Source organism: Arachis stenosperma, chromosome 4 (assembly GCF_014773155.1).
Source record: "Arachis stenosperma cultivar V10309 chromosome 4, arast.V10309.gnm1.PFL2, whole genome shotgun sequence".
NCBI lineage: Eukaryota > Viridiplantae > Streptophyta > Magnoliopsida > Fabales > Fabaceae > Arachis > Arachis stenosperma.
Genome location: NC_080380.1, coordinates 149,395,687 through 149,422,792, shown reverse-complemented (window position 1 = coordinate 149,422,792; position 27,106 = coordinate 149,395,687). Strand labels below are relative to the sequence as shown.

The 27,106-nt window shown below is 24.8% G+C and overlaps 1 protein-coding gene across 1 annotated transcript; it reads right to left on the bottom strand.

Annotated features, from left to right (window-relative positions):
• Positions 1-10,560: 10,560 nt before the first annotated feature.
• On the bottom strand, positions 10,561-13,827 carry LOC130973119 (heat shock cognate 70 kDa protein-like). The gene is made up of 2 exons (XM_057897530.1): positions 13,577-13,827; positions 10,561-12,537 (listed from the first exon to the last, which is right to left on the bottom strand). The coding sequence occupies exons 1-2, from the start codon at positions 13,794-13,796 to the stop codon at positions 10,748-10,750; spliced, it is 2,010 nt and encodes a 669-aa protein (XP_057753513.1). The 5' UTR covers positions 13,797-13,827; the 3' UTR covers positions 10,561-10,747.
• Positions 13,828-27,106: the final 13,279 nt, after the last annotated feature.

The window sequence follows — 27,106 nt, the reverse complement described above, 5'->3', positions numbered from 1 at the left end:
TGAAATATGAATTGAATCAGAATTAGAAAAGTTACAAGATAGGATAGATGCTTATGTATGTTTATATAGAAAATGCAGAAAACTTTTAGGTTGACTTCCCACAAAAGAAAAAGAAAAAAAAAAAAAAGACTACCCCTCATTATTAACGAAATAAATATTTGGATCACTTACCTTAATAAAATAAATAATAGAGTTCAATATTTAAAAAATATATTGGTTATAAAAATAATTTTAAAAAATATGAACAATAAATAAATTTTTAAAAAATTAAAAATATGACAAAAAAATTAAATATTAAATATATATATATATATCAAAAAAGATTTAAAGATTATATTTTGATATAATTTTCTTAAGCATAATTAAAAAAAAAGATATTTTATTTTTAAAATTTTAAAAATTTATGACATGTGAGTTTTTTTATTTTTTATTATGAATGATCAAATTTAAAAAATAAATAAATAAAAAATTTAGAGATTAAATTTTATTTTAAATTTTTTTACATCTTTTAAATATTTATTTAAATATTGTCATAAAAATTATTAATAAATTTACATGAATTATTTTAATCTCAAATTCAATTGTAAACTAAATTCAGATTTTTATATTTATTTGATGCGCATGTTTTTATATCTAATAGTATCTTAATAAAAAATAAAAAATATTTTTTCAGACACATTTGACACATTTAAATATTATTACGTATCTAATTTTATTATTCTTAACATACATTCTTGATACGAATTTAAAAATAATATATTATTATTTATTAAATTTTTAAATATTTTATATAATTAAAAAATATTAAAAAATTAATTTATATTTTAATATCATTAACATATTAAAATATTATTATAATTTATTTAAAAGATATTCCATATTTTATATATGTATCATGTTTAAATTCTTTAGTGACCGTATATAAGCGTAGAAGGATCATGTTTGGCTGCGTTTGTTTACAGAGACAGGACACTGAAATAGGAATACAGAGACACAAAATTATATTTGACAGAAGAGACATGGATAGAGATAATGTGTCCAAAGTCACTGAATTAGTGTATTTTGTGTCCATCCTAACAGGAAGGACACTAAGACACTAACAAGGGACGACACAATTTATTTTTTATTTTTTTTCATTATTCTTGTTAATTTTTTATAATTATATTTTTTATTATTATATTTTTCATCTCAAATTTTTTGAATGAAAAAAAATGAGAATAAATTAAATTTTCATAATTTGTTCTAGTTTATTAGAAAAAAAAATACAAAAATACAAAATTTTATATCTCTATTTATAAATATTTTGTCTTGTCCTATCTTATTCTCAAAACCAAACGCACATATTCATACTCGTGTAGGATCACTCCTTCTTGGCATCTTCTTTTATTTGTTATATTATTATCTTCTTAGTGTTGTTTTTGGTTAAACTAATTTCATTTCGTGAATACTAATAGATTAATGGATATTAATTTTTTATTAATTTACATAATTTTTTTAATTTAGTATATTTACAATGATAAAAATATTATGTACGTATACATTAAAATTCAATTATCATATCATTATTATATATATTTATATATAAATATATGTAATATTTAATTTAATTCTAATATATATTTTATATTTTAAAATTTAGAATTGGTGTTTATATTTTTCTCCTCTTTCACTTTTTAGTTTCCTTTTCTATTTCCAAAAAATAGAAATAGGATCTGTGTAATCTCAGTATTCTTCCATTCTCACTTCAAACTCCCAAATATTTCTGAATTTACTTTTTTAGTCTTCTTCACTTCGAACTGCATTATTATATGATGACGACGACGACGATTCATTTTAATATAATTTGGAATTAGTTGATAAATGGATAATATGCAATAATATATGTGCCTGTATATATCATATACTAATATAAGATTTATTGTGAATTGCTATTCGAAAATTAAATGATATCTTAGGATAATATATTTTTGAATTGATTGCAAACTTATTATATCCTAATTCCTAAATTGTAATATTTTTTTAAGTATTTATGAAATCCTATATGGGGACTTTTCAAAAGCTTTAAAATGGAATTTTGATAGAGATCAGTTTTAAGATAGATAAACATAAGCTTTATATTAAGTTTTTATTAATTAAAACATATTACTTTATATTAAGTGAAAATAATTTTTTATAAGAGAATTTTGGCAACTAAAGATTTATGACCAGATGCAACTTTTATAGAAATTGTATTATTTATCATTTAAAGTTCAAAAAATGATTAAACTATTAAAATAGTACTTAAAAATTGATATCACTAATAAAAATAATTTAAAAATGTGAATGATAAATAAGTTTTTTAAAAAATTTAAAATATAACAAAAAAATAAATATTAAATATATATTTTAAAAAAAAATTAAAATTAGATTTTGACATAATTTTTGCAAGCATAATTTTAAGAAAAAGAATATATTTTCATCTTTAAAATTTAAAATTTTTATGTCAAGTAAATTTTTTATTTTTCATTATGAATTAAAAAAAAATTCAAAAAATAAAAATAAAAATTCTAATCTGATTTTTTGAATCTTATAAATATTTGTTTGAATATGATCACTAAATTTATATTAAATTAATAAACCGTTTGCTGAATATCTTCGTTAAAAAATATAATATTTATTAATTATTTTATTTTATTTTTATTTTTATTTTTAAAATAATTTTTGTTAATAATATAAATTATTAAATAATATTTTAATAGCTGTCCTCGCAAAATTAATGTTTTCTTACACTAATTTTTCACGCACCCCCAAAAAATGCTGACTATTCAACACGTTCACTGTGATTAAGACAAGTTCTCCTGTTTAGATGGCTTGCTAAATTTTAGAGGTATAGATTCAAAATTTGAATTTTTTAAATTTTAAATTTTTATTTTAAAGAATAAAATAAAATTTTTTATTATTGAATATTTTTTATATTTTTTATTTATAAAATAAATAATAATAAAATTTTTTTTAAAAATTTAAATTTAAGAAATCTAAATCTATAAATTTAAGATTGTGGCTGGTAACTCCTTGTTAAAACAAGTGTTCTAGAAGGAGACATCATCGTCTGCATCTTTTGAAGTTTTAGTACAAGAGAGACAAACTATTTTAGTGAATAGTTAATATGGGTCTTAACTCTTATCAATTAGATTATATAATTTTTAGAATAAATTATTAAAATAGTATCTGTTCGTAATGCGGACAAAACAAATTCTAAAAATATTAACAACAAATAAGATTTTAAAATATTTAAAAATATAATAAAAAAATAAATATTATATATATTCTAAAAAATAATTTTAGAAATTAAATTTTGATAAAAAAATTTATAATCATCATTAAAAAATAATATATTTTTATTCTTAAAATTTGAATTTTTCGTCAAGTGGATTTTTTCTATAAAAATTTTATTGTGAATGATACATTTTTTTGAAAAATAAAAAGAAAGATTTATAGATCATATTTTGTTTCTAAATATTTATTTAAATGTTATCGTAAAAATTTAGATCTAATGAATAAATCGTTTATTAAATATGAAAATTTGTTTGTTAGCTACTCACAAAAAATATAATGTTTATTGGTTCTTTTTATCGTATTTTCAAATTATTTAGGAGTTATTTTGTCGATAACATTTTTTAGAGACTTTTTTATTAACAGCTGAATCTTTTGGATACTGAATTAATAATTAATTCTAATAATTTTTATCCTTCTTTTTTATAAGAAAAAAAACGGCCTCAGTTTACAAAAAGGAATGGATGAAATAACTAAAAACTTTTGCAGACTCTTAAATAGAACTTACACGCAAAATTTTGATCTAGTAGTTATTATGTATATTTTGCAAAAAAATGAACTCAAATAATAGATAAAATTTTTAAGTATTGAATGTATGAGTGTGTTGTAAAAAAGTTTGTAATACTTAAAATTAGAAATTATCCAATCTATTTAATAAAAAAATTAAATTTAACTCTAATAAATTAATCATTGACATATTGATGGAGTTAAAAAGTACTGTAAATAAAAAAAAAAAGTTTGTGGTGTTGTTTTCCTTTTCACTCTTGTTTCAGACATGTTCTTAGAGTTTAGTCTCAAGTTAGTCATTTTTTCATAAATAAATTAAAAATAAATATTATTTTTAAATACAAAATATAGCAATTTTATTTTTCAAAATTCACTTTTCTTTGGATGAAAAAATCGAGCGGAGCTCACCTCATTATGATTTTTTTTTACATTATATATATATTCATCCATTTTTGTTGCTAAATATATTCTTTTAATTGAGATATGCTTGAAAGGATTTTTTCTTCTTCTTTCTCCAAACTTCTCCATCTAAATATATTCTATAACGACATTTAAGGGCGCAAACGTATATGCTGCAATTATCAATTTATCATTAAAATTTTTTCAAAAATAAAGTTGTTGAAACATAAGAGTGAAAGTGAACAACTCTCTTCTTTAAAGTTTGCTTGATAGAGACTTAAGAGATAAAAATAAGATAAACAAATTTTATAAGAAAAAGTTTGATGCATAAAAAAAAATTATACATAACCCAACTAAATAAACATACCATCAAAAGTAAATTATATTGTAGTATCTATACACTGTAATATTATTCATAGAGATAAATGGTTCTTCTGTCTAATATTCCATTATATATATATATATATATATATATATATATTATAATAAAGAACTATAATTAACTATAAATTATTTTATATAATACATACAGATTCAATTAAATATTTAAATATTCTTTAAAACTATTTCTAATTATTATGATTATTAGAATTATATAATTATTTATTTTAATATCAAGTGTTTGCGTATAAATGATGATGAGTATATAAACAAGAAAATGGTACGACGTAGTAGTAGTAGCAATGATGTTTTTTTTTTTGGATAACAATAGTAACAATGATAATGTTTTTTTTTTTGTAATAAATTTAGGAGTGTCTAGAATCGAATCATATCTGCAGATCTGCTGTAAATATCCGCATCCGATCCAATCCGCAAATTGATCGGATCGGATAGGATCCGATCTGTATCATTTGCGGATCGAATTGCGGATATCTGCTCTACATCCGCGTATCTGATCCGCGGATCCGCAGATCCACACAATAATAATTAAAAATAAATAAATATATATGTTTTGTATTATATTTACTTATTTGTATGTTTTAGTTAGTAATTATTATTCATATATTGTATTATTTTATTTTTGTTACTTAAAAAGAGTCTGATTAAAAATATTTTAGGAATAAATAAGTTTAAAAATATAAAAAAATATTTTTATTGAATTTTTTACATAAAAATATGATTAAAAAGAGAAGGTTTAATTATGCGAATATATCCGATATTCGATCCGCACATTTGATATCGGATCGGATCTGGCACTAAAATGCGCGAATATCATATTCAATCCGATCCGATCCGATCTGCGAACACCCCTAAATAAATCAATGATATTAATTTATGATATTCTTCTTATACATTTTTTGGCCTTAAATGTAAAATGATCTTTTTGTCCAAAAGGATAGAAAGTCCAAAATACAGGCTCGTAATTAACTTAATCAATCATAATAAAATATAATTATCAAGCTAAAAGATCAACTTCCTCATGTGAATACCACTAAATCTCCTCAGGTACTTACCAAAATTTTCAGATCCTGTCTCCTCTTGGGACAGATGTCTTTATTTTAATTTGCCACCACAAATCTATAGCTATAGAAGTCTAAGGAAAACTTGCCAAATTAATTGAGCCTAGTAATGTTTGGATTTTGGAGCGTTAATGGTTTTTTCCACGAAATAAGAGGTACGTAGGGACAGAGTTTATCGATGCCTATGCATGCATCTCAAATTTAATATTCAATTTAATCGTTGTAATATATAAGGCTAAATTCAGTCCCCAAAATATATATATAGCTAAATTATTGATAAATTTTAATCTCAAATTTAATTATAAATGAAATTCGCATTTTTAATATTGCTTCTTTTTTATATTTATCCCATACTTTACAAGTTTTTGAAAAACAAAAAAGACTTGGACACTTTCAATTTTGCCTGCTAGCTGGACGATTAAAAAAATAAGAAGTGTATGTACAATTGTACATATGTGGGGTTCATTATTTACTCTATTATTGTTGAGTTTATCAAGATTATTGTTTACATGTGACTTTAAAAAATATAAAAATATAATATATATATATATACTAAAATTAAAAATTAGATTAATTATTATATATTATATATAAATATATATTTTATTTAATTAGTTTGAATGTATTTTTAATATATTTTTAATTAATTTTAATGTACAGAGTATAGACACGCCTAATATGATGGTAGTTATTTATATTCTGACAAAAAAAAAATATAAAGTCAAGTGCAACAAGGATAAAGACCCACCTAAAAAAGGTGGCATCTTTTACTTGGCCGATCTCACGAGGTTCAGTCTTATTTATTCAAATAAATAATGACCTCTTTAAAATATTTCGTATTATCTCTACTTTCTCTAAAAGGTAAATCTCAATAAAACGAACTCATAAGATAAAGAGAATCATTATTCACCAACAAAGGTATAATTATTTCAGAAGGTAGTTATACTTCTCGTATATATTCAAATCTCAATCTACTAAAAATTTGTTTAAAATACTTGTTAATTCAAGTATCAGAATTTGTTGCAGGTACCACCTCCGCCTCCTTACAAAAAACTCGAACAATAGTGCCTCGATACACAAACAAATTGGATGTTATCTCAAAATCAGAACCTCACATCTAAATCCAAATAAAATCTAATTTTATGTAACTCTCGAAACAGTAATAAATATTTGACCCTAACTATTGGCATATTCATCATCAAATTGATTATTGCATATGTACTATTTTAGTTGTAATTATTAAAACAACACTAATAATAATTAAGAACAAAATATTGTATATATTAAAAAAATATTAAAAATTATATATTAATATAGAATATATATTAAAATTGTGTAAAAATAATATATCTCGACTAATTTAAATCTATTGACTCATGGATGCATATCGGTATGCAAGTTGCTGACGTAGCTATGTACATTGTATTGGTTGGTATTTCATGTTTCCAAGTTTCCAACATGTTGACTGGATGTAACTAGGATACTATCTTGGACTCCAATAATTATTGGTAGACGTTTAAACGGCGCTATTAATTTACTAATTTACAAACCAGTGTTAATTAATAATTATATTAGATTTATACTAAATTCAGTTATTAAAATTATTTATTAATATAAAATTAATATTAAAATATAAAATATATATTAATTTATATTTATTTATAAATAAATATATAATAATTGATTTTAATATATAAATAATATTTTTAAAAAGAGAATTTTAAATAAATAAATAAATTTAGATGTAAAATAAAAATAATTAATTTATTAATTATAAAATAAAACCTTTATGATTAAACAGACTAAAAACTTGCAGGTTGTGATTTTTTTTTTAAATTATACTTTTTCAATTTAAGGTCTTTGGTCAAAAGCGACATTTGATTGTCCAAAAATATATATTTCTGTAGTCTTAAATTATACTTTTTTATTAAATAAAAAAATAAGACAACCCGTATAATCTGTCGAAATGGTCCGAATTTAAAAATTGAAATTCATGGACAAATAAAAACAAATATGTCAGCCCGTATAATCTGCAAGTTTTGTCAGCCGGGCCTAAACGAGTAGACTTGACCCATTGACCCGTTTGACCGTCCTGTCTATAACTACTCTCCATCCTCTTTTATATCTATTGGATTTGACCAAATCATCTAGTGGAATTGGTCATTTTTTTTATTATTTATTTTATTTAATATTAATGTACATACATTTATGCTTGAGGCTTTGGTAATGCATTATTATTTATTTTATTTAATATTGATGTACATACATTTATGTTTGAGACTTTGGTAATGTATTATTATGAATTGTAGATATTTCGTTGAGTCGTACTTTTTATATATTAGATATATTTGAAACATAATATTTATTCGATATTTATTTAACATATTTATTTTTATGTTTAACTGTATTTTAATAAAAAATATTTTTTAAATATATTTAGATACACTTAATTAAATACGATCATACATCATTATATCTAATTTTATTTTTAACATATATTTTTTTTAATTTAGAAATAATATATACATATTTTATTTATTTTAAAAATTATTTTAAATATTTTGTATAATAAAAAAATATATTAAAAAGTTAAAAAATTATTTTATATTCTAATATTATTAAAATATTATTACAATTTATCAAAAAAATATTTTATACTTTATATTGTGAATCGGTATTTGAAAATTAAATGATATCTTATGATAAGATATGTGAATTGAGTGCAAACGTATATCCTAATTCGTAAATTGCTTTTCGGAAAATAATATATTATCTGAGTAAAATATTTTCTTAAGCAGTTATAAAATACTATATAGGGACTTTTGAAAAGCTTTAAAATAGAAATTTGACCGAGACCGTTTTTAAGATAGATAAAATATAAGTTTATATCAAGTTTTTATTAGTTAAAACATATTACTTTTCCAATATCTTTTGTATATTTTTATATGTATAATTGTATATTAAGTAAAATTAATATTTTATAAAAGATTTTTGGCAACTATAGATTTGTGACCAAAAATGAAGATGTAACTTTCACAACTAGAAGATATATATACACGAGAGGTAGGGACTTTAAATAAAATGTATTATAGTTTATGGTTTTTTTTTCTTTTTTCTTTAAGTACATATACAAGGATATTTGAAAGTGGTATGAAGTTTAATTGATTGGTAAGTATACATATATTTAATTCTAACTAATGTATATGGATTAATATTAATGAGTTAGCTATTATTACGTTTAGTTGTACTATATTTTAAACAATTTTTATTCATGTTACTAGTAATAGGGAAGCATGGAATAAAAAAAAAATTTGTCAATAATTTTTTTATGATTTATCGTCGATAAAATAAAAAAATTAAAAATTAAAAGTAAAATATTAAAATTGATGGCAGAATCGTCTATTATTTTAGAAACTTAAAAACATTTTAAAGTTAGCATAATATTGTCGAATGGAGGGTGTGTTGAGATATTTTTTTCTTTTAAAATTAATAAAAATATCATCGATTTTAATATTTATTATATCGACGGTCTTTGGTCGTTGATAAATTTAAACGATAAAGATTTTTTTTAAAATAAATAAATAATATAAATTTATTATATAAAATAGACCGTTAAAATGTTGAATTTTTATCAAATAAAATTGACGGTATTACTGTCAATTTCTATCATCAAAAATTTTTTCCGCACATTTACTCCCTGCATTCCTATTTCGCCCCAATTCACCTCAATTTACCTCCCTTTTATCAAATTCGCACCTTCTCCATTTTACCTATGCCATTTTACCAACCCTCCCTCTCCCATACCATGTCCATGCCCATATTTAAACAAGTGAATTAATTATATATCAAATATATATGAAGCTCCAAAATAAAAGCCCATGCCCATCCAATTTAAGAAAGTATGACTGAAAAATAATTATAACAAAAATATATTTTTAAGCTGAATAAATAATTTAAAATTAGCTTATAAAGTATATATACAGGCAATTATTTCAAAGGTTATTATAACTTTTAATAAATAAAGCGTTAAGTAAAAAAAATATTGCATACAATTCTTTTTTTTTTATCATATCAAAATTCAAACGAACAAATTATTTAAAAAAAAATTAAAATCAGTTAGAACTTATTTTATTTATTTTGTTCTGGCTGCTTTTATAATTTATGTAATACCATTTTACGCAAATCATAAAAAATTTTGAGTACATGCTAAATAGTAAATACTTCCGGTTGCAAGAGAATAGATCTTTATTCCTTGGAGATATTATCTTAAGTAGTGATGAATTTAAAATTTATAGATATTCTCTTTTAGATCTAGATGGTTAATTACAAATTACACCATTTAAATAATTTTCATTTTTATCTAAAAAACTAATAATTACTAATTTAAAATAATAAAATAATTTCAACGGTTAATTTTAAACATGTCAACGATGAAGAGGTTAAATTATATTAAAAAATCTTTTAATTCAAATTTTAATAATATTCAGAGATAATAAAAAAAAAAAGAAAAGTCTAAAGACCAGCAGTTTTATTGAATTTTGACCAGCATGTAACTAGCAGAAAAAGGTGAGCCATTGGATGAAATCTCACACTAATCTCACATCATCAAATCATTATTGATGGCTAGTTGATAGCTAACAATTACAAAAATTACTGCCCCTAACATTGCTCTATAAACAAATCTAAAATAATCTTATTTTATATTCTTTAAATGCCTTTTAGTGGAGGAGCTTAACTTTGGCAATGGGAATCCCTGGGCGGCTGGGCCCCAAATTTTTTTATAAACAAATTAATACCATTTTATTCAAGGAGTGAAATTAGTTTAGTTGGATCACTACAAACTTAGTTATGTCAGGTTCAAAACTCACATTTTTTACTTGCTTGTATTACTTGTATCAACCTCTGTAACTTTTACAGGCTCAAAAGTCAGGTATGATTTCCATGAAGTTATATTCCTACAAAGATAATAGCTAAAATACCGACATGCATTATATTAAGAAGTTTAATTAGCTATATAAATTAGTCATCTAAAATTTCTTAACTATCATATTGTGCTTCCAGAAGAACCCTCAATTATTGGGTAAGAATAGTTGGATAACAGAACACGTTGCAGAAATCACGCCAGTGATTGCGTTTACAGCATCAAATTTGTTTTTCTTCGAGCTAGAAGACAAGCCTTGACTTCCACTTTCACTGTCACCACCCCCGTGATCTTGAATCATCTTCAACTTATTAGTAAGATGAAAGGCTATACTTGAAAGATTTTTCCCTACCTCGTTGATCTCATCCAGCGTTGCAAAATTACTCTTATCAACCCATTTCAATGTATAATCAATAGCTTTGTTGATCCTTTCCTTGTCTTCTGCAGAGAGCTGTGAAGCACTGGCTTCATGTTCTATCATATTCCTCATATTATAAGCAAGATTCTCCACATTATTCCTTGCTTCAACCTTCTTCCTGTGTTCTTCATCTTCAGCCTTGTACTTCTCAGCATGTTTCACCATCCTCTCAACTTCTTCCGTCGACAATCTTCCTTTGTTGCTCACAACGGTGATCTTCTTCATCACCCTCATTGCTTTTTCCTCTGCCGATACATGCAAGATACCATCAGCATCTATTTCATAGCACACATTAATCTTCGGCTCGCCACGAGGTGCCGGAGGAATTTCCAGATCGAAACTTCCGAGCAAGTTGTTGTTGCTTGCAAATTTTCTCTCGCCCTCGTAGATATGAATCTGGACTCTAACTTGGTTGTGGAATTGTGTTGTAAACGTTTCTTGCTTCTTTGTAGGAATCCTAGTGTTCCTTGGAATTATAACTTTCATTAAATCTCCTCCCTCTTGCAAGCCAAGTGACAGAGGAGCAACTTCCCAGAGCGTCAAATCTTGAATCTTCTCATTAACCGCACCACTCTGTTTTGAAGCATGGATTGCCGCACCATATGCAACCGCCTCGTCTGCATTGATGCACTTCTTGCAAATATCTTTCCCGCCGAAGAAGTCCTTCAACCGCTGCTCCAATTTCGGAATCCTAGTCGATCCACCTACCAGCACAACCTCATCAACGCTGCTTTTCGCCATGTTACTATCCTCGAAACACTTGTGCACAAGCTCCATGCATCTCTCGAAGAGCTTCTTGTTGATTTCCTCGAACTTAGCGCGAGTAATTGATGTGTAGAAATCGATTCCCTCATGCAGAGATTCCAGCTCGATGGAGGCTTGAGTTGTTGAAGAGAGATTCCTCTTTGCTCTCTCGCAAGCAACCTTCAACCTGCATATGGCTCTTTTGTTTCCTCTAAGATCGATCTTTTTCTTTCTCTGAAACTCACTCGCAAAGAATTCAACCATTGCAGCGTCAAAATCCTGTCCACCGAGATGCGTGTCTCCGCCATGGATCATGACGGTTATGTTTCCACTGTTGTCAATTGTGAGAAGAGTAAGATCCAAAGTACCACCGCCAAAATCAAAGACGAAGACAGTTCTGGTTCCATGAAAATGATCTTTAGTGTCGAGGCCGTAAGCAATTGCTGCGGCACTTGGCTCGTTGAGTATGCTCATTACGTTCAGGCCGGCGATACGGCCGGCATCTTTGGTGGCTTGCCGTTGAGAGTCGTTGAAATAAGCAGGCACTGTAATAACTGCATTCGTTACTTGTGTTCCAAGAAATTGCTCTGCAAACTCGCGCATCTTTGCTAAGATCATCGATGAGATTTGCTCAGCAGCGAGAGATTCTTTCTCACCTTTGTGCTCAACAACAATCTTTGGAACGTCATCAACATTAGTAACTTGAAATGACCACAGTTTCATGTCATTCTGGACGTGAGGGTCACTGAACTTTCTACCAATTAACCTCTTTGAGTCTGTAAGACAAAAATGAAATTGAATACAAAACTTATATTTTTTAATTTTTAAATAAATTTTTTTTTTGGTGACTAATTTTTAAATAGATTGTAAGCACTTATTAATTAACATATATTGCAAATATTAAATGTTGCTTCTAATTAAATATAACTTTTATTATTTAACTGTATATAATCTCACATATACACTAAAAACTAGGAATTAAATTAGTTATTTGTATAAAATAAAATTAAAATATAAAATATATATTTAAAAATAAAATAAATTAAACACTACATATATTAATATATAAATACACATTAACAGATTTAGTAGTTTATCATTTATGTGTACATAAATAATATTTTTTATATATAATATATATAAATTTATCGAAAATATTGTTTATACACTAAAATTAATTACTAAAATCAAATATAATATATTTTGTATCTAAATACATATATTTTTTAACTCATTTTTAATATATATTTTATATTTTTATAAATATTTTATACTAAAAATTAATAATTTAAATAACTAATTTTAATATACTCCTACCATAGTTAAAAATTTATACATGTTATCTGAATCATGTCTTCTTCCAGTTGTAAACTTGCTATTGTTTGGATCTGCTTTGTATGTTTCACAATAAATTAAACTTCTAAAAGAAATTACAAAGGACAACCACCAAAGAAACAAAAAACTATCTTGAATGCTTGATACTATAAAACGCTCTGTGAATAAACAAAATTAATTTTATAGAAAAATAAACTTCGATTAATATAGTTAACCCCCTAACTTTTTTATTTTTCTTAAACCTGTATCATTATTGGAGATTTTTTTTCAAAACGAGAGATTAATATTTTTAAAATACAATAAATGGAACAAATAATTCAAAATTAAAAGAAATGCAAATAGGAAACTTTTTTTAAATAGAAAATAAAGTTATTAAAAAGATATGAAATAAAATCCATCCTAACATATTTGGTGTCTTCTATGTTGCTTAAATTTTATTCATAAAATGTTAATAATAAGTAGGTAGGTTGAGATAGTTACCAAAGACAGTGTTGGTAGGGTTGGCAGCAATTTGATTCTTAGCAGCATCTCCAATCATTCTTTGGGTATCAGTGAATGCAACACAAGAAGGTGTTATTCTGTTCCCTTGGTCGTTGGTTATGATCTCCACTCGATCATGGCGCCACACTGCAACACACGAGTACGTTGTTCCCAGGTCTATTCCTATGGCTACTGATGACGATGCTCTTCCATCTCCCATTCTCTCTTCTTTCACTGAAATATGACTTGAATCAGAATCAACCAAGTTACAAGATAAGATAGATGTTTATGTATGTATATATAGAAAATAGTCAAATACAGAAGACTTCGTTAATTATTTTTTATATGATAGATGAAATGGTGTAATACGTTGATATGAGTTAAAATGGGTGTATTTCACAAGTGTGATGTATAATATATGAGCAATGTTAGGGGGCCAGCAATTTTTGTGATTGTTAGCCATCAACTAGCCATCAATGATAATTTGATGGTGTGACATTGGTGTGAAATTTTATCCAATGGCTCACCTTTTTCTGCTGGTTACATATTGGCCAAAATTCAATAGAATTGCTGGCCCCCTAAACTTTCCCATAATATAAATCGTTACTTGCGATTTGCATAATAAAAAAAATCGTTATTCACGATTTCATAAATCATATTTTTTTTAATTAAAAATTTAAAATCATCACTCACGATTTCTTTTTTTTGTCTTATTTGAAATCGTAACTCACGATTTCTTTTAATTTTTTAAAATTTTTGTCTTATTTAAAATCGTTACTCACGATTTCTTTTATCTCATATCACTGCATTACACCAAAATATCATAATATTAATAAAAAACACCAATAATAACACAATATAAAAACAATTAGCCCAGAAGACTTATAGGTTGATTAAAAGAAAAAAGTAAAAAAAAAAAGACTACCCTCACTGTTATTGTGTTTGGATTTTGGAATATACTTAACAAGTAAGTATATTTGTTTTTTAAAGATATTTTTTATTGAAATGAAAAATATTATACTAAAATCACTTGGACTAATTGCAGCCAAAGAAATAAATACAGAAGACTTTATAGGTTGACTTCCAAGAAAATAGATGAACAAATTATTTTTATAATAAAATTTAGACAAATTTTGTTGTGTTCATGAATTTGGTGTTTCCCATGGATCTTTTATTCAATACTCAAAAAAAATTTGACTTTTGATCCAATTTTAAAAATTTATGTTTTATAATGTTAAAATTTAATTTATCAATTAAGAATTAATTCTTCTTAAATACAAATTACGATAATTTAGATTATTTCTTGAATTTTTCGTTGAAAAGAATTTGTTTTTTATGTTAAATTTTAAATATTTTAAAAAATATATTTTTTTATTTTTAAATTAAATATTAATTTTTATTTTTTTTAATAAATTAGACAACTATATATATAAGCACTGTAATATACATCTAAAATTTAATCAAATCTTATTTTTTTTTCTTTAATTAAATTTAGATATCAAACTAACTTCATCGTCTACCATCACGGTTTTGAAAGAGATAGAAAAAGACTGACACTTTCAATTTTAGCGGGTGCTAGGTGGACGATGAGGAAGATGTATAGATGTGAATGTGGGGTTCATTGTTTTCTCTACGCTACGTACCGTTGAGTTTACCAAGATGGCAACATTATTGTTTGCCTTCATTGCATGTGACCTTAGTAAACTAAAATATCATCAAGTTAATTAATAATGCAACTGTACTGTGTTAGTTGTGATTAAAATAACACTAATAATAACTAAAAACAAAATAGTCTACATGTATGAAAAAATATATAATTGAGGAAACAGTATTATTTGTTCCTTCTCTAAGAGCTTGCAATTATAGAGAGAGTTGAACTAGAAATAATGTCTGCATTTCGTGCAAGTGGTGTTGTAAAAGAATTATTATATATTAACAAAGATAAACGCACAAAACAAAATAATAAACAATAATAATACCACAAAATCAATAGTATTCAGCAATTTCGTCCTTCTCTTTTGCAACTTTCATACATTTTATGGTTGGCGGCAGTGAAACGTATCGTATACTGGGTAAAATAATTTTGTCGCTAACCATTTAATATTGCACAATATCACCACTCTCAACTACTCACAAAAATGAACAACGGTAATGACAAATGAGTTTTATTTGAAGACATAAAGTAAACAAAAAAAACGACGTCATCTTTTTATCGAAAGACACATTTGTCCCTAATCTCAATTCACTTTTTTACCTACACCGTTTTGGTGGTCTAGGTCCAATACACGCCAACTAAGCGACACATCACCGTCTCCGTTACATCTAGAAGAGCATTTTGTATGGAAAGATCAATCCGTCAAACGTTTTGAATAGCAAAAAGCGTTTTTGTATTTTTAAATTTTTAGGAACGAATTTGTCCACAAAATAAAAGCTCAAGGATTAATTTATTTTTTTCCTAAATTTTTTCTCATTACAACAATTTCCTCTATCATTCTCCAGCATTGGACACCAATCAATACTACGGTCATCACCTCCAGACGACCAATTTTAATTTTAAATCGTAAATCTTAAATTTTAACTATTAAATTATAAAGTCTAAGTTAATTTTACCTTATGTCACTTTTAGATGTTTTTTAGCTTGAATTTTGAATATTTTTATTATTTTTAATTTTGAATATTTTATTTTAATGTTAAATCTTAAATGAAGAATGTTGACTAAACTCTTAATTAGTTACGGTATTGTAAAAGAATGATTAATTAACAAGAATAAACGTACAAAACAAAATAATAAATAGAACCATACAAATATATATATATAGGCCTCGTTACCTCTCCTCTTGATGAACAACAAATATATATATGTGTGTGTTTTAATTGGTAAACATACATTTTTTTTATTAGACCCAATGTTATTTTATTGATATAAATTATAACATTTAAAATATGGACAATTCCTTTAATTTATTTTAAGAAGAAGAAGATAAGAAGATTCAAATTATGATTTACCATATTGGGATAATCTAAGAGTAATATAAGACTATGTTTACTCAAAAAAGTTGTTTGGGGAAATTAATACTAAAACCCTGTTTGAAAAAATATCTCAAAATAAATTATAACTAAAATATTTTGTAAGCCGAACAAATTAAATAATTTGAAATTACCTTATAAAGTATATATACAAGCAATTATTTCAAAGGTTATTATGATTTTAATAAAAAAAAATTAATCCCAAGCATTAAGTAATAAAAACTTTATTTCATAAAATATTGAATTTAATTTTAATGTACTAATAGTATAAAATAATTTTATACATATATCTAATTACGTAATATTACATCAATAAAAATAATTTTTGATCGCATGAATCTAAAATTTGTTATATATATATATATATATATATATATGCAATAAAGTCAGTAGTAACATTTGCTTCTAGTCTTACCAAACTGAACCGCACTTCCCATTTCAACAGGAGCAATTCGGATATATATTCTCTTCAAAAGGTCCTCATTCTCACAAATACTTCTAGTAGCAGGAAAATAGATCTCTAATTAAGTTTTTTATTTATTTATTTATTTTGTGATAAACGGGGTTCAAAGAACCCAAAAGCAGCAAGAGTTAAAGACAGAACAAAAGAAAAAGGCAAACTAGGAACCTCTCATCCTAAGAGTTCCAAAACTACCTAAAGAAATACATAAAATTTTAGGACAACCGACTTCATGATGATATGATTTGTATTAGTTGGATAATAGAACACACAGTAGAAACCAACTGAGCCACCCCAACGACCCCATTGACAATGCTGCCTATTACCTCAAAATTGTATTTCTTCAAGATTAGTCAAAATATAAATGTTTTGTATTAGTTGGATAATATAAGTATTATTTTAATTTCTAATATTTAAGTCAAATAATAGAAAATTTAGAACATCATTTATATTTTGACTGTATTATTTATGAATAATAACATAACATAATATTTTATAGCATTACTTTTTTTATTAGCAAATATATTTTACATTTACGTTATTATAGTCTTCCTTTGTCTTATTCGCGCATTGTGCGAATATCTTGTTAGTACATTTAACACTCAATTAAATCGCTATAATCATACAGCAAAATTATTCATAATTTTAAATGAATCATTTTCTTTTCAAACTTTGTAAATTGAATTTACATTTTTAATATTGTTTCTCCTTAATATTTTTAGTTGGTTGAGATAGCGAGTTATATATTTAGACATATAATTATCCGTATGTCTTTCTTTAATTTATCTAATAATGACGTATAAGTTTTTGAAAGAGAAGAAAAAGATTTTAGACACTTTCAATTTTGGCTGCTGATAAGCGAGGACGATGAAGAAGATAGAGTGTGTGTGGATTGGAGTTCATTGGTTATTAATTTTCTCCACTAGTATTGAGTTTACCAAGATTATTGTTTGCATGTAACATTGTGACCTGAGTAAAAGATTTGAACCTATATATTGGCATATTCGTCACCAAAAGTTAATTACTGCAAGTGTACTATGTTAATTAAAATAATACTAATAATAATTAAGAACAAAATATTGTACATGTATAAAAAAGTACGACTAGTTAATTTATATAAACTGATAAATAAGTAGGAAATTAATGTTTTGTTAGTTAATATTACTCAATTTTAAAATTTATATTTATAATTTAGGATTTAGAGTTAAATATTTATAATTTGGTAAATATTATCCAACTCTCTCTAAAATAACATGTTATCCTATCTGATATGTCATATTTTAATGGGTGTTTATTTATTTTAAATTTTTAGTAGAATATGTTGGATAACTAATTTATCTAATAAAATAAAAAATAAGAAATTAATTTCGAATCATTAAAATTTATTGGAAATTTAACAAAATATTTGAAAAATAATATTATATATTACTTTTTTATTTTTCACACAAAATTTTTGATTTCTAACAAAAATTAAATAAAAATCCAAACCTTCATAGAAAATAATTGCAAACTAGCTACATGCCTACATTAATTTTTAAAAAACATGATATAAATTATTTTAATTTCTTTCTTTTTTTCATATAATTTGAAACCAAATTTTATAGAATAAATTTTTAAATTTAAAGATCAATTTGACACGATAAACTTTTTAAATTGAACATTTTTACGGTGACACTAATTTGTATTTTTATTTTTAATTTGTCACATCAATAATATTTTAGTTTAGAATTTAGTTATTATAAAAAAATTTTTAAATTAATATTTTAATAAATATATTAAAATAAACATCAAATTAGAATATAATACGTCAGAGAAAATAATTTACATGTTACTTTAAAGATGATAGAATAGCATTCACTAGAATCTAAGTTATAAATAAATAAAATAATTTTTAGTGTCGAGGCCGTAAGCAATTGCTGCGCACTTGGCTCGTTGAGTATGCTCATTACCTTGAGGCCGGCGATACGACCGGCATCTTTGGTGGCTTGCCGCTGAGAGTCGTTAAAATAAGCAAGCATTGTAATTACCGCATTCGTTACTTGTGTTCTAAGAAATTGATGAGATTTCTTCAGCAGTGCAAGACCTTTTCTCACTTTTGTGTTCAACAACAATCTTTGGAACGTCATCAACATTAGTGACTTGAAAAAAAAATGGCCAGAGTTTCATGTTATTTTGGACATGAGGGTCACTGAACTTTCTAGCAATTAACCTCTTTGAATATGTTAAGACAAAAATAAAAATAAAATTAAAACAAACTCAAAATATTAAATACAAAGTTTATATTTAAGAATACATTGTAAGAATTTATTATTTAATATGTTACAAATATTAAATGTTGCTTCTAATTAAATGTAACTTTTATGATTTAACTATATATAATCAATTATGCTATATGTACAAAAAAAAACCTAGCAATTAAATCAGCTACTTATTAGATATAATATATATGAATTTATCGAAAATATTATTAGGATACAAAATTAGTCACCATGTATTTTGTATATATTAATATAAATTTATGTGTATAAAATACATGTATTTTTTAAAAATGATTTTTAATATTTATTTTATATTTTTAACATATATTTATATTAAAACAACTAATTAATCTTAATAGTTTATTTTAGATAAGATATCGATGCTTATTAAAGAAATAAATATTTGTGTTTGGATTTTAGAATATACTTAACTGGTAGATTTGAGATGAAATATAATTATAATATATTATTAATTTAACAACTAAAACATGTCACATGACACTCTTTTATTAAAATTGAGATGAAATATTTTTTTTTTAAAATTAATAAACCTTTTTTCTCCATTCTCTTATATATCTCTCTTCCCTTCTCTATTTCTCCCTATCATTCCCGTTCTATATATAATTTATAATTCAACAATGCTAGGGAACCAACTCTATATAAGCCAAGAATCTAAGTGGTAAACCAGAGGCACCGGTGACTTTAACCGGATGTTGTTACTGATAGGCACACGGATGTTTCTTTTTCTTGTAACTTGGATGGTTTTGGATATGATTTCTATGTTTCATGTGTTACGCATTAATAAAACATAATTAATTATATGGACCCAACTAATTAATGATCAAAGCATCTGTTCCGTGATTCTCTCCTATCACTAACGTATCTTCCATCATGTTTTGAACGTGGTCAACAATAATTTAAAAAATAAATTAAATTATAAATTAATAAAACTAATTATAATTAATTATGTTGTTCCATTCTTGGCTGATTATTAGTTGGTTTTATATACTTTTCCTTTATAATTTATATTTTATAGGGTTAAATACGATTTTGGTTCCTAAAATAGGGGTCGAAAATTTATTTCGTCCCCGGCCGTTTTTTCGCTATAAAATAGTCCCAAAAATTTAACTAAGTTTTAAAATTGTCCTTCGAACGAAAATACTCTTCCCCCTTCTTCCCCAAAATCAACCAAAATCAATAGAAGCCCAAGCCAAACCATAACCCACCACCACCACCATTATCATCATGGTCATCATCATTATCATCAGAACTTCCCCCAAAATCAATCAGAAGCTAAGTTAAACCAAAACCAACTACCACCACCACCACATTTATCATCATGGTCATCATCATCATCATAAGAAAAATAACAAAATCAACCAAAAATCAACCAGAAGCCCAAGCTAATACCAGAACCCACCACCACCACCACCATCATTATCATCATGGTCATCATCATCGTCATCAGAAGAATAACAAAACTCAAAATCCACCACCACCACCACTTCAGAAAATTAGAACTCGAAAAATTAGAACAATCAAAACTCAGAACCATCAACAAAATTTAAAACTAAAATTTTTCCTCTTTTATTAACAAAACTCAGTTACAATTACAATAATAAAAAATTTTCAAATTCATCTTCAATTACAAGAACAAAAAATCCATAAATATAATTACCAAAACAAACGACGAGGGCGACAAGGCGAGGCGATGACGTCGACGAGGGCAGGAGGAGGAGTAGAAACGGCTCGCGGCGCGCGACGTCCACCCTCACGGTGAGATCTAGCGGTGAGGACTGAACGACGAGGAGCAAGAGCGGCGGTGGCCTTTCCCCTTCCCCTTCACTTCCCTTCCCCCTCTTCTCCCTGAACCAAAACCCAACCTCCTCCAGCTGATACCCTCCCACATTTCTCTTAACCCGTGGTTTTTTTCTTTTTTTTTTTTTTAAATTTGTTTGTTAAGGATATTTTCGGAATAAAAATAAAAAATTTGATAAAAAGAACGATTTTAAAACAAACTGAAAATTTTGGGACTATTTTATAGCGAAAAAATCGGGGACAAAAAAAATTTTCATCCCTTATCATAGGGACCAAAATTTTACTTAACCCTTTTTTATATTACTAATTTGACAAACTAATTTTTTTCTCCAAATTTAACAAACTCTCTATCTCTCTCCTTCTTCTTCTTTATTTTTCTCTCTCTTTTTTCTCTCATTTTCTGTCCCTCTTTACATTTATGTTCTACCAAAAATAAAATTAATAAAATAATAAAATTCAAATAAATTAATAAAATTATAAAAAATACAGTAAATTTATAATTAAATATAATTATAAAATATTTCATAATATATTCACATAAAAAAATATATTATTATTATATACATATTTTAGATTTTTTTTATTTAATTTCATAATTTTATTAATTATATTTTTAATTTATATTTTACTTCTCTTTTTTTATATATTTATTACATATAATTAAAAAAAATATTAATGTAATAATCAGATCAAGGTTCAATTGTTTCAAAAAATAATAATTTTAAATTAATTTTATAACTATCAATATAAATTTTTTACACTAATATCTAATTATATTTTTATATATAAAGAGAGAGAAAATAAATTTTTTAAAATAATAAATATAAAAATTAATTATTTTTATTTATACAACAGACTTAACATCTAATCAAATGTTAAAGTATAAACATTAAATTCTTTCAAGTTTTAGATAATAAATATTAAAATTAATTTTTAGTAAAAAATTAAATTCTTTCACATGAAAATAATAACTAAAAAATTTATTTATTTGATTTTTTTATTTATGGAGACTCTGATCTTCTTAATTCACATGAACTTTTGTCTCTTATAACTTTTTTTTAATAAAAATAGTTTGATTCAATAAATATTTTCTGCCATAATATATAATATGGGACAAAGCTTACATCATTTTTAAAAATTTATATTTCCGTAATGTTATTACAGATAATAAAAACAGTAGTTTATCTTAAATTTTTAAATATATTATACTAATTTATATTTTATTATATTAGAATAATTTGACATTTTAAAGTTAGGTTTGAGTAGATAATAGTAATCAAATGGAAAATTAATTATATTTCTTTCTATATACTATTTTTTTTTCTTAAATAATAGAAAATACCGAAGTAAATTTCAAATATATATCATTATTAATTTATTATGCAATTCTCCCTCCATTCCCCAGCCGGCAAAGAAAGCAGTGCCACACAGTTAACATCTTCTTGAAGTTCGTGTAGTCATCTCAAAGCTTATTTTTGGGTATGCCTCTACTCCATCTCCATGAGTTATGAATTTGTTTTGTTATTATTTGGTTCTTAGATTATTTTGGAGTTTTCCTTTGGAGTCAGAATCTAATTTAAATTGTTGTTGAATTCATAATTGTTTCTTATTTTGATTATTGGAATCAGCTTTAAGTTAGTATAATTCGAACTTTTTGATGATTTGCATGAATTGCATTATTTCTATGACTTATTTCATGAGTTACATTCTTTCCATTAGTTTCGTTCGAATTTTCTGTTGTGTTGCCAGTCTCTACACAATTTTCATTGAAAATTTTTAGAAAAATTTTCAGAAATTTCATAAAATTTTTCAAATAAAAAAAATTGTTAAGTTGTTGAGTTAATAATTGTTTTTTATTTTTTTATTATTTTAACCTTTTTAAGTTTTTTGTTGAAGACGTATTTTTTCAGATTTATATTAGAATATGATTTTTTTGTTTATTTATAATTTTATATATTAATTTATTTTAATTTGTTTATTTGTGTAGTTTTTGTTAGTAAATTTATTACTTAAATTATTTTTTTATTAATAGTAGATGTAGGTTTATTTGTTATAATTTTTTAGTAGAAGTACATAAAGAGTACATAGTATATAAAGTATAATAATTCAACAAATATTTTTTAGTTCTTCTCATTTTGAAGAGAATAAAAAATTTCTTAAAAATATTTATTGAGTTATTATACTTTATATATTATATAATCCCCTAAAAAATTACAACAAATAAACCTACCTCCATTGTTGATAAAAAAAATAATTTTAAGTGATTTAATACTATTAATTATTATATTTGAATCAAACTTTAAGTATAATTTTATAGTTTTATACTACTATGAATTTCTTTCATTACCCATCTACAATATATTGAAAACTTATGTTGCATGCATTAAGTGATTATGAGAAGAAATCAAATTCTTAATGAATTTTCTATATGTAAGTATAAATTCTATAGTTCCATAGCACTATGAATTTTCATAATTGTTTCTTATTTTGTTTAAGAGAATCAGTGTTAAAGTTAGTATAATTCGAGCTTTCTGATGATTTGCATGAGTTGCATTATTTTCATGACTTATTCCATGAGTTGCATTCTTTCTATTATTCTAATTGGAACTTTTTGTTGTGTTGCCAATCTCTACACAATTTCCATTAAAAAATTTTAGAAAAGTTTTCAAATAGAAATTTCATAAAAATTTTCAAATAAAAAAATTGTTAAGTTGTTGAGTTAGTAATTGTTTCTTATTTTTTATTATTTGAACTTTTTCAAGTTTTTTGTTGATGTGGTATTTTTTCAGATTTATATTAGAATATAAATATAAATTTTTTTTGTTTATTTATAATTTTATATATTATTTTATTTTCATTTGTTTATTTGTGTAGTTTTTGTTAATAGATTTGTTACTTAGCTTATTTCTTTTTATCAATAGTAGATGTAGGTTTATTTGTTAATTTTTTTAGTGGGAGTACATAAAGAGTACATGGTATATAAAGTGTAATAATTTAACAAATATTTTTTAATTCTTCACATTTTGAAGAAAATAAAAAATTTTTTAAAAAATATTTATTGAATTATTACACTTTATATATTATGTACTCCCACTAAAAAAATTACAATAATTAAACCTACATTTATTGTTGATAAAAAATAATCTAAATAATTTGATACAGTAATTATTATATTTGAATCAACTTTAAGTATAATTTTGTAGTTTCATAACACTATGAATTTTTTTAATTATCCATCTAAGATGTAATGGGAACTTATAGTGCATGAAGTGATTACGAGAAGAAATCAAATTCTTAATGAATTTTCTGTAAGTATAAATTCTTTGTTTTAGAAAGGTGAATTTTTTGGAAAAAATATTATTTATGTTATAGTTATATTATTAAATATTTTTTCTTAAGTATCGTGTATGCAACATGCATTGATAGGTGTTGTGAAAGCTTGAATCAATATTTAGAAATTACAACAATCTCCACTGTCAAAATGCACTATCGGTTACAAATAAAAAATATTATTTATGTTATAATTATATTGTTTAATTTTTTTCCTAAGTATCATGTATGCAACATTTATTGATAGGTGTTGTGAAAGCTAGAATTAACATTTAGAAATTACAACAACAATTTCTACGACCAAAATGCACTCTCGGTTACAAATCTCATTTATAGTTGTGGCAGACTATTAATCATTTAAATTATTCTTTCAATTAGTCTCTTATTACATTAATTAAAAAAAATGAAACAAACACATACCATGTTTTTATTTTATTTTCAACCTCAACTAAAATTGGATTTTCAGAAATGTTATTATATGATGAAGGGATAATCAATAAGATAGAGCAATTGTTAAGAGAGACTTTCTAATACATATACGAATATGGACCAGTCTATGGCTTACTCAAAATCTATGTTGACTATGACACTTATGACCATTATTTGGGTGGAGCTGAACCTAATAAGAGACTCCAAAGTACCATGCGGTCTTGATTACAGGTTACAACACAGATGAAGAAACCTTCAACTACTTTAATAGTTTAGAGTTCAGACACTGACTTCAATAAAAATGGGTTTGAGACTGTAAAACTTGATTCGACAAATTTTTTTGTTGATGTGGTATTTTTTTTAGATTTATATTAGAATATTATTTTTTTGTTTATTTATAATTTTGTATATTATTTTATTTTAATTTGTTTATTTGTGTAGTTTTTGTTAATAGATTTGTTACATAGATTATTTCTTTTTATCAATAGTAGATGTAAGTTTATTTGTTAATTTTTTAGTGGGAGTACATAAAGAATACATAGTATATAAAGCATAATAATTTAACAAATATTTTTTAGTTCTTCTCATTTTGAAGAGAATAAAAAATTTCTTAAAAAATATTTATTGAATTATTATATTTTATATACTATGTACTTCTACTAAAAAATTATAATAATTAAACTTACATTTATTGTTGATAAAAAAATAATCTAAATAATTTGATACTGTAATTATTATATTTGAATTAACTTTAAGTATAATTTTGTAGTTTCATAACACTATGAATTTCTTTCGTTATCCATCTACGATGTACTGGGGACTTATGCTGCATGAAGTGATTACGAGAAGAAATCAAATTCTTAATGAATTTTCTGTATGCAAGTATAAATTCTTTATTTTAGAAAGGTGACTTTTTTGGAAAAAAATATTATTTATGTTATAATTATATTATTTAATATTTTTTCTAAGTATCATGTATGCAACATGCATTGATAGGTGTTGTGAAAGCTAGAATCAATATTTAGAAATTACAACAATAATTTCTACTGTCAAAATGCAATCTCGGTTACAAATAAAAAATAGGGTAAAGTACTAAATTGGTCTCCTAGGTTTGGGCGTAATTCTGTTTTGGTCCTTAAGGTTTAAAGTGTTCTATTTGAATCCTAAAAAGTTTCATTTAGCATCAATTTAGTCCCACAGTGAGGTCAAAATTAAATAATTAACAAAATGTCCTACATAACAACAGTTTAAGAACAAAATCGATAATCTAGAGAACAAGTACAAACTCCAGAAGCACAAAATCAATCATTAATGCATCAATACATTTATTTATCATTTTCTTTAGTTTAACATATTATTATTTATGTTATAATTATATTGTTTAATTTTTTTTTCCTAAGTATCATGTATGCAACCTTCATTGATAGGTGTTGTGAAAGGTAGAATCAATATTTAGAGATTACAACAACAATTTCCACGACCAAAATGCACTCTTAGTTACAAATCTCATTTATAGTCGTGGGAGACTTTTAATCATTTAAATTATTCTTTCAATTAGTCTCTTATTACATTAGTTAAAAAAATTGAAACAAACACATACCATGTTTTTATTTTATTTTCAACCTCAACTTAAAATTGGGTTTTCAGAAATGTTATTATTATACGATGAAGGGATAATCAATAAGATAGAGCAATTGTTAAGGGAGATTTTCTAATACATATATGTGGGCCAGTCTATAGCTTACTCAGAATCTATGTTGATTATGACACTTATGACTAGCTGAACATAATGAGAGACTCCAAAATACCATGCGGTCTTAATTACAGGTTACAACACAGATGAAGAAACCTTCAACTACTTTAATAGTTTAGAGTTCATCGGTAAAAATGGATTTGGGACTGTAAAACTTGGTTAGATTGTTCACATTTTTGGTACTTTATTTGGGCCGGAGGTGAACAACTATTCGACCAATAGGGTACTACTCCCAAATCCCAATTTGGGACCACCCAAAAGTCCACCAAAAAGTCCAAAGTAAAAAAGAAAAGCCTTGTGTTAGAGGCTTGGTGGCATATTATGTGTTTCCTTAACAATTATACCTGGGTTCAAGTCCATGGGAGGGACAATGAATCCAAAATTTAACCCATATAAAGTTCACCTTGGCCGAGGCATGTGGTTCAATGGCAAAAGTATTTGCCTCAATCCAAAGC

What these genes read in the sequence shown, in the direction of transcription:
- LOC130973119 (XM_057897530.1), bottom strand. Translation starts at nt 13,796, where the DNA reads ATGGGAGATGGAAGAGCATCGTCATCAGTAGCCATAGGAATAGACCTG. An exon ending in CCCTACCAACACTGTCTTTG is followed by an intron (nt 12,538 to 13,576) that starts GTAACTATCTCA and finishes TTTGTCTTACAG; the next exon opens with ACTCAAAGAGGTTAATTGGT.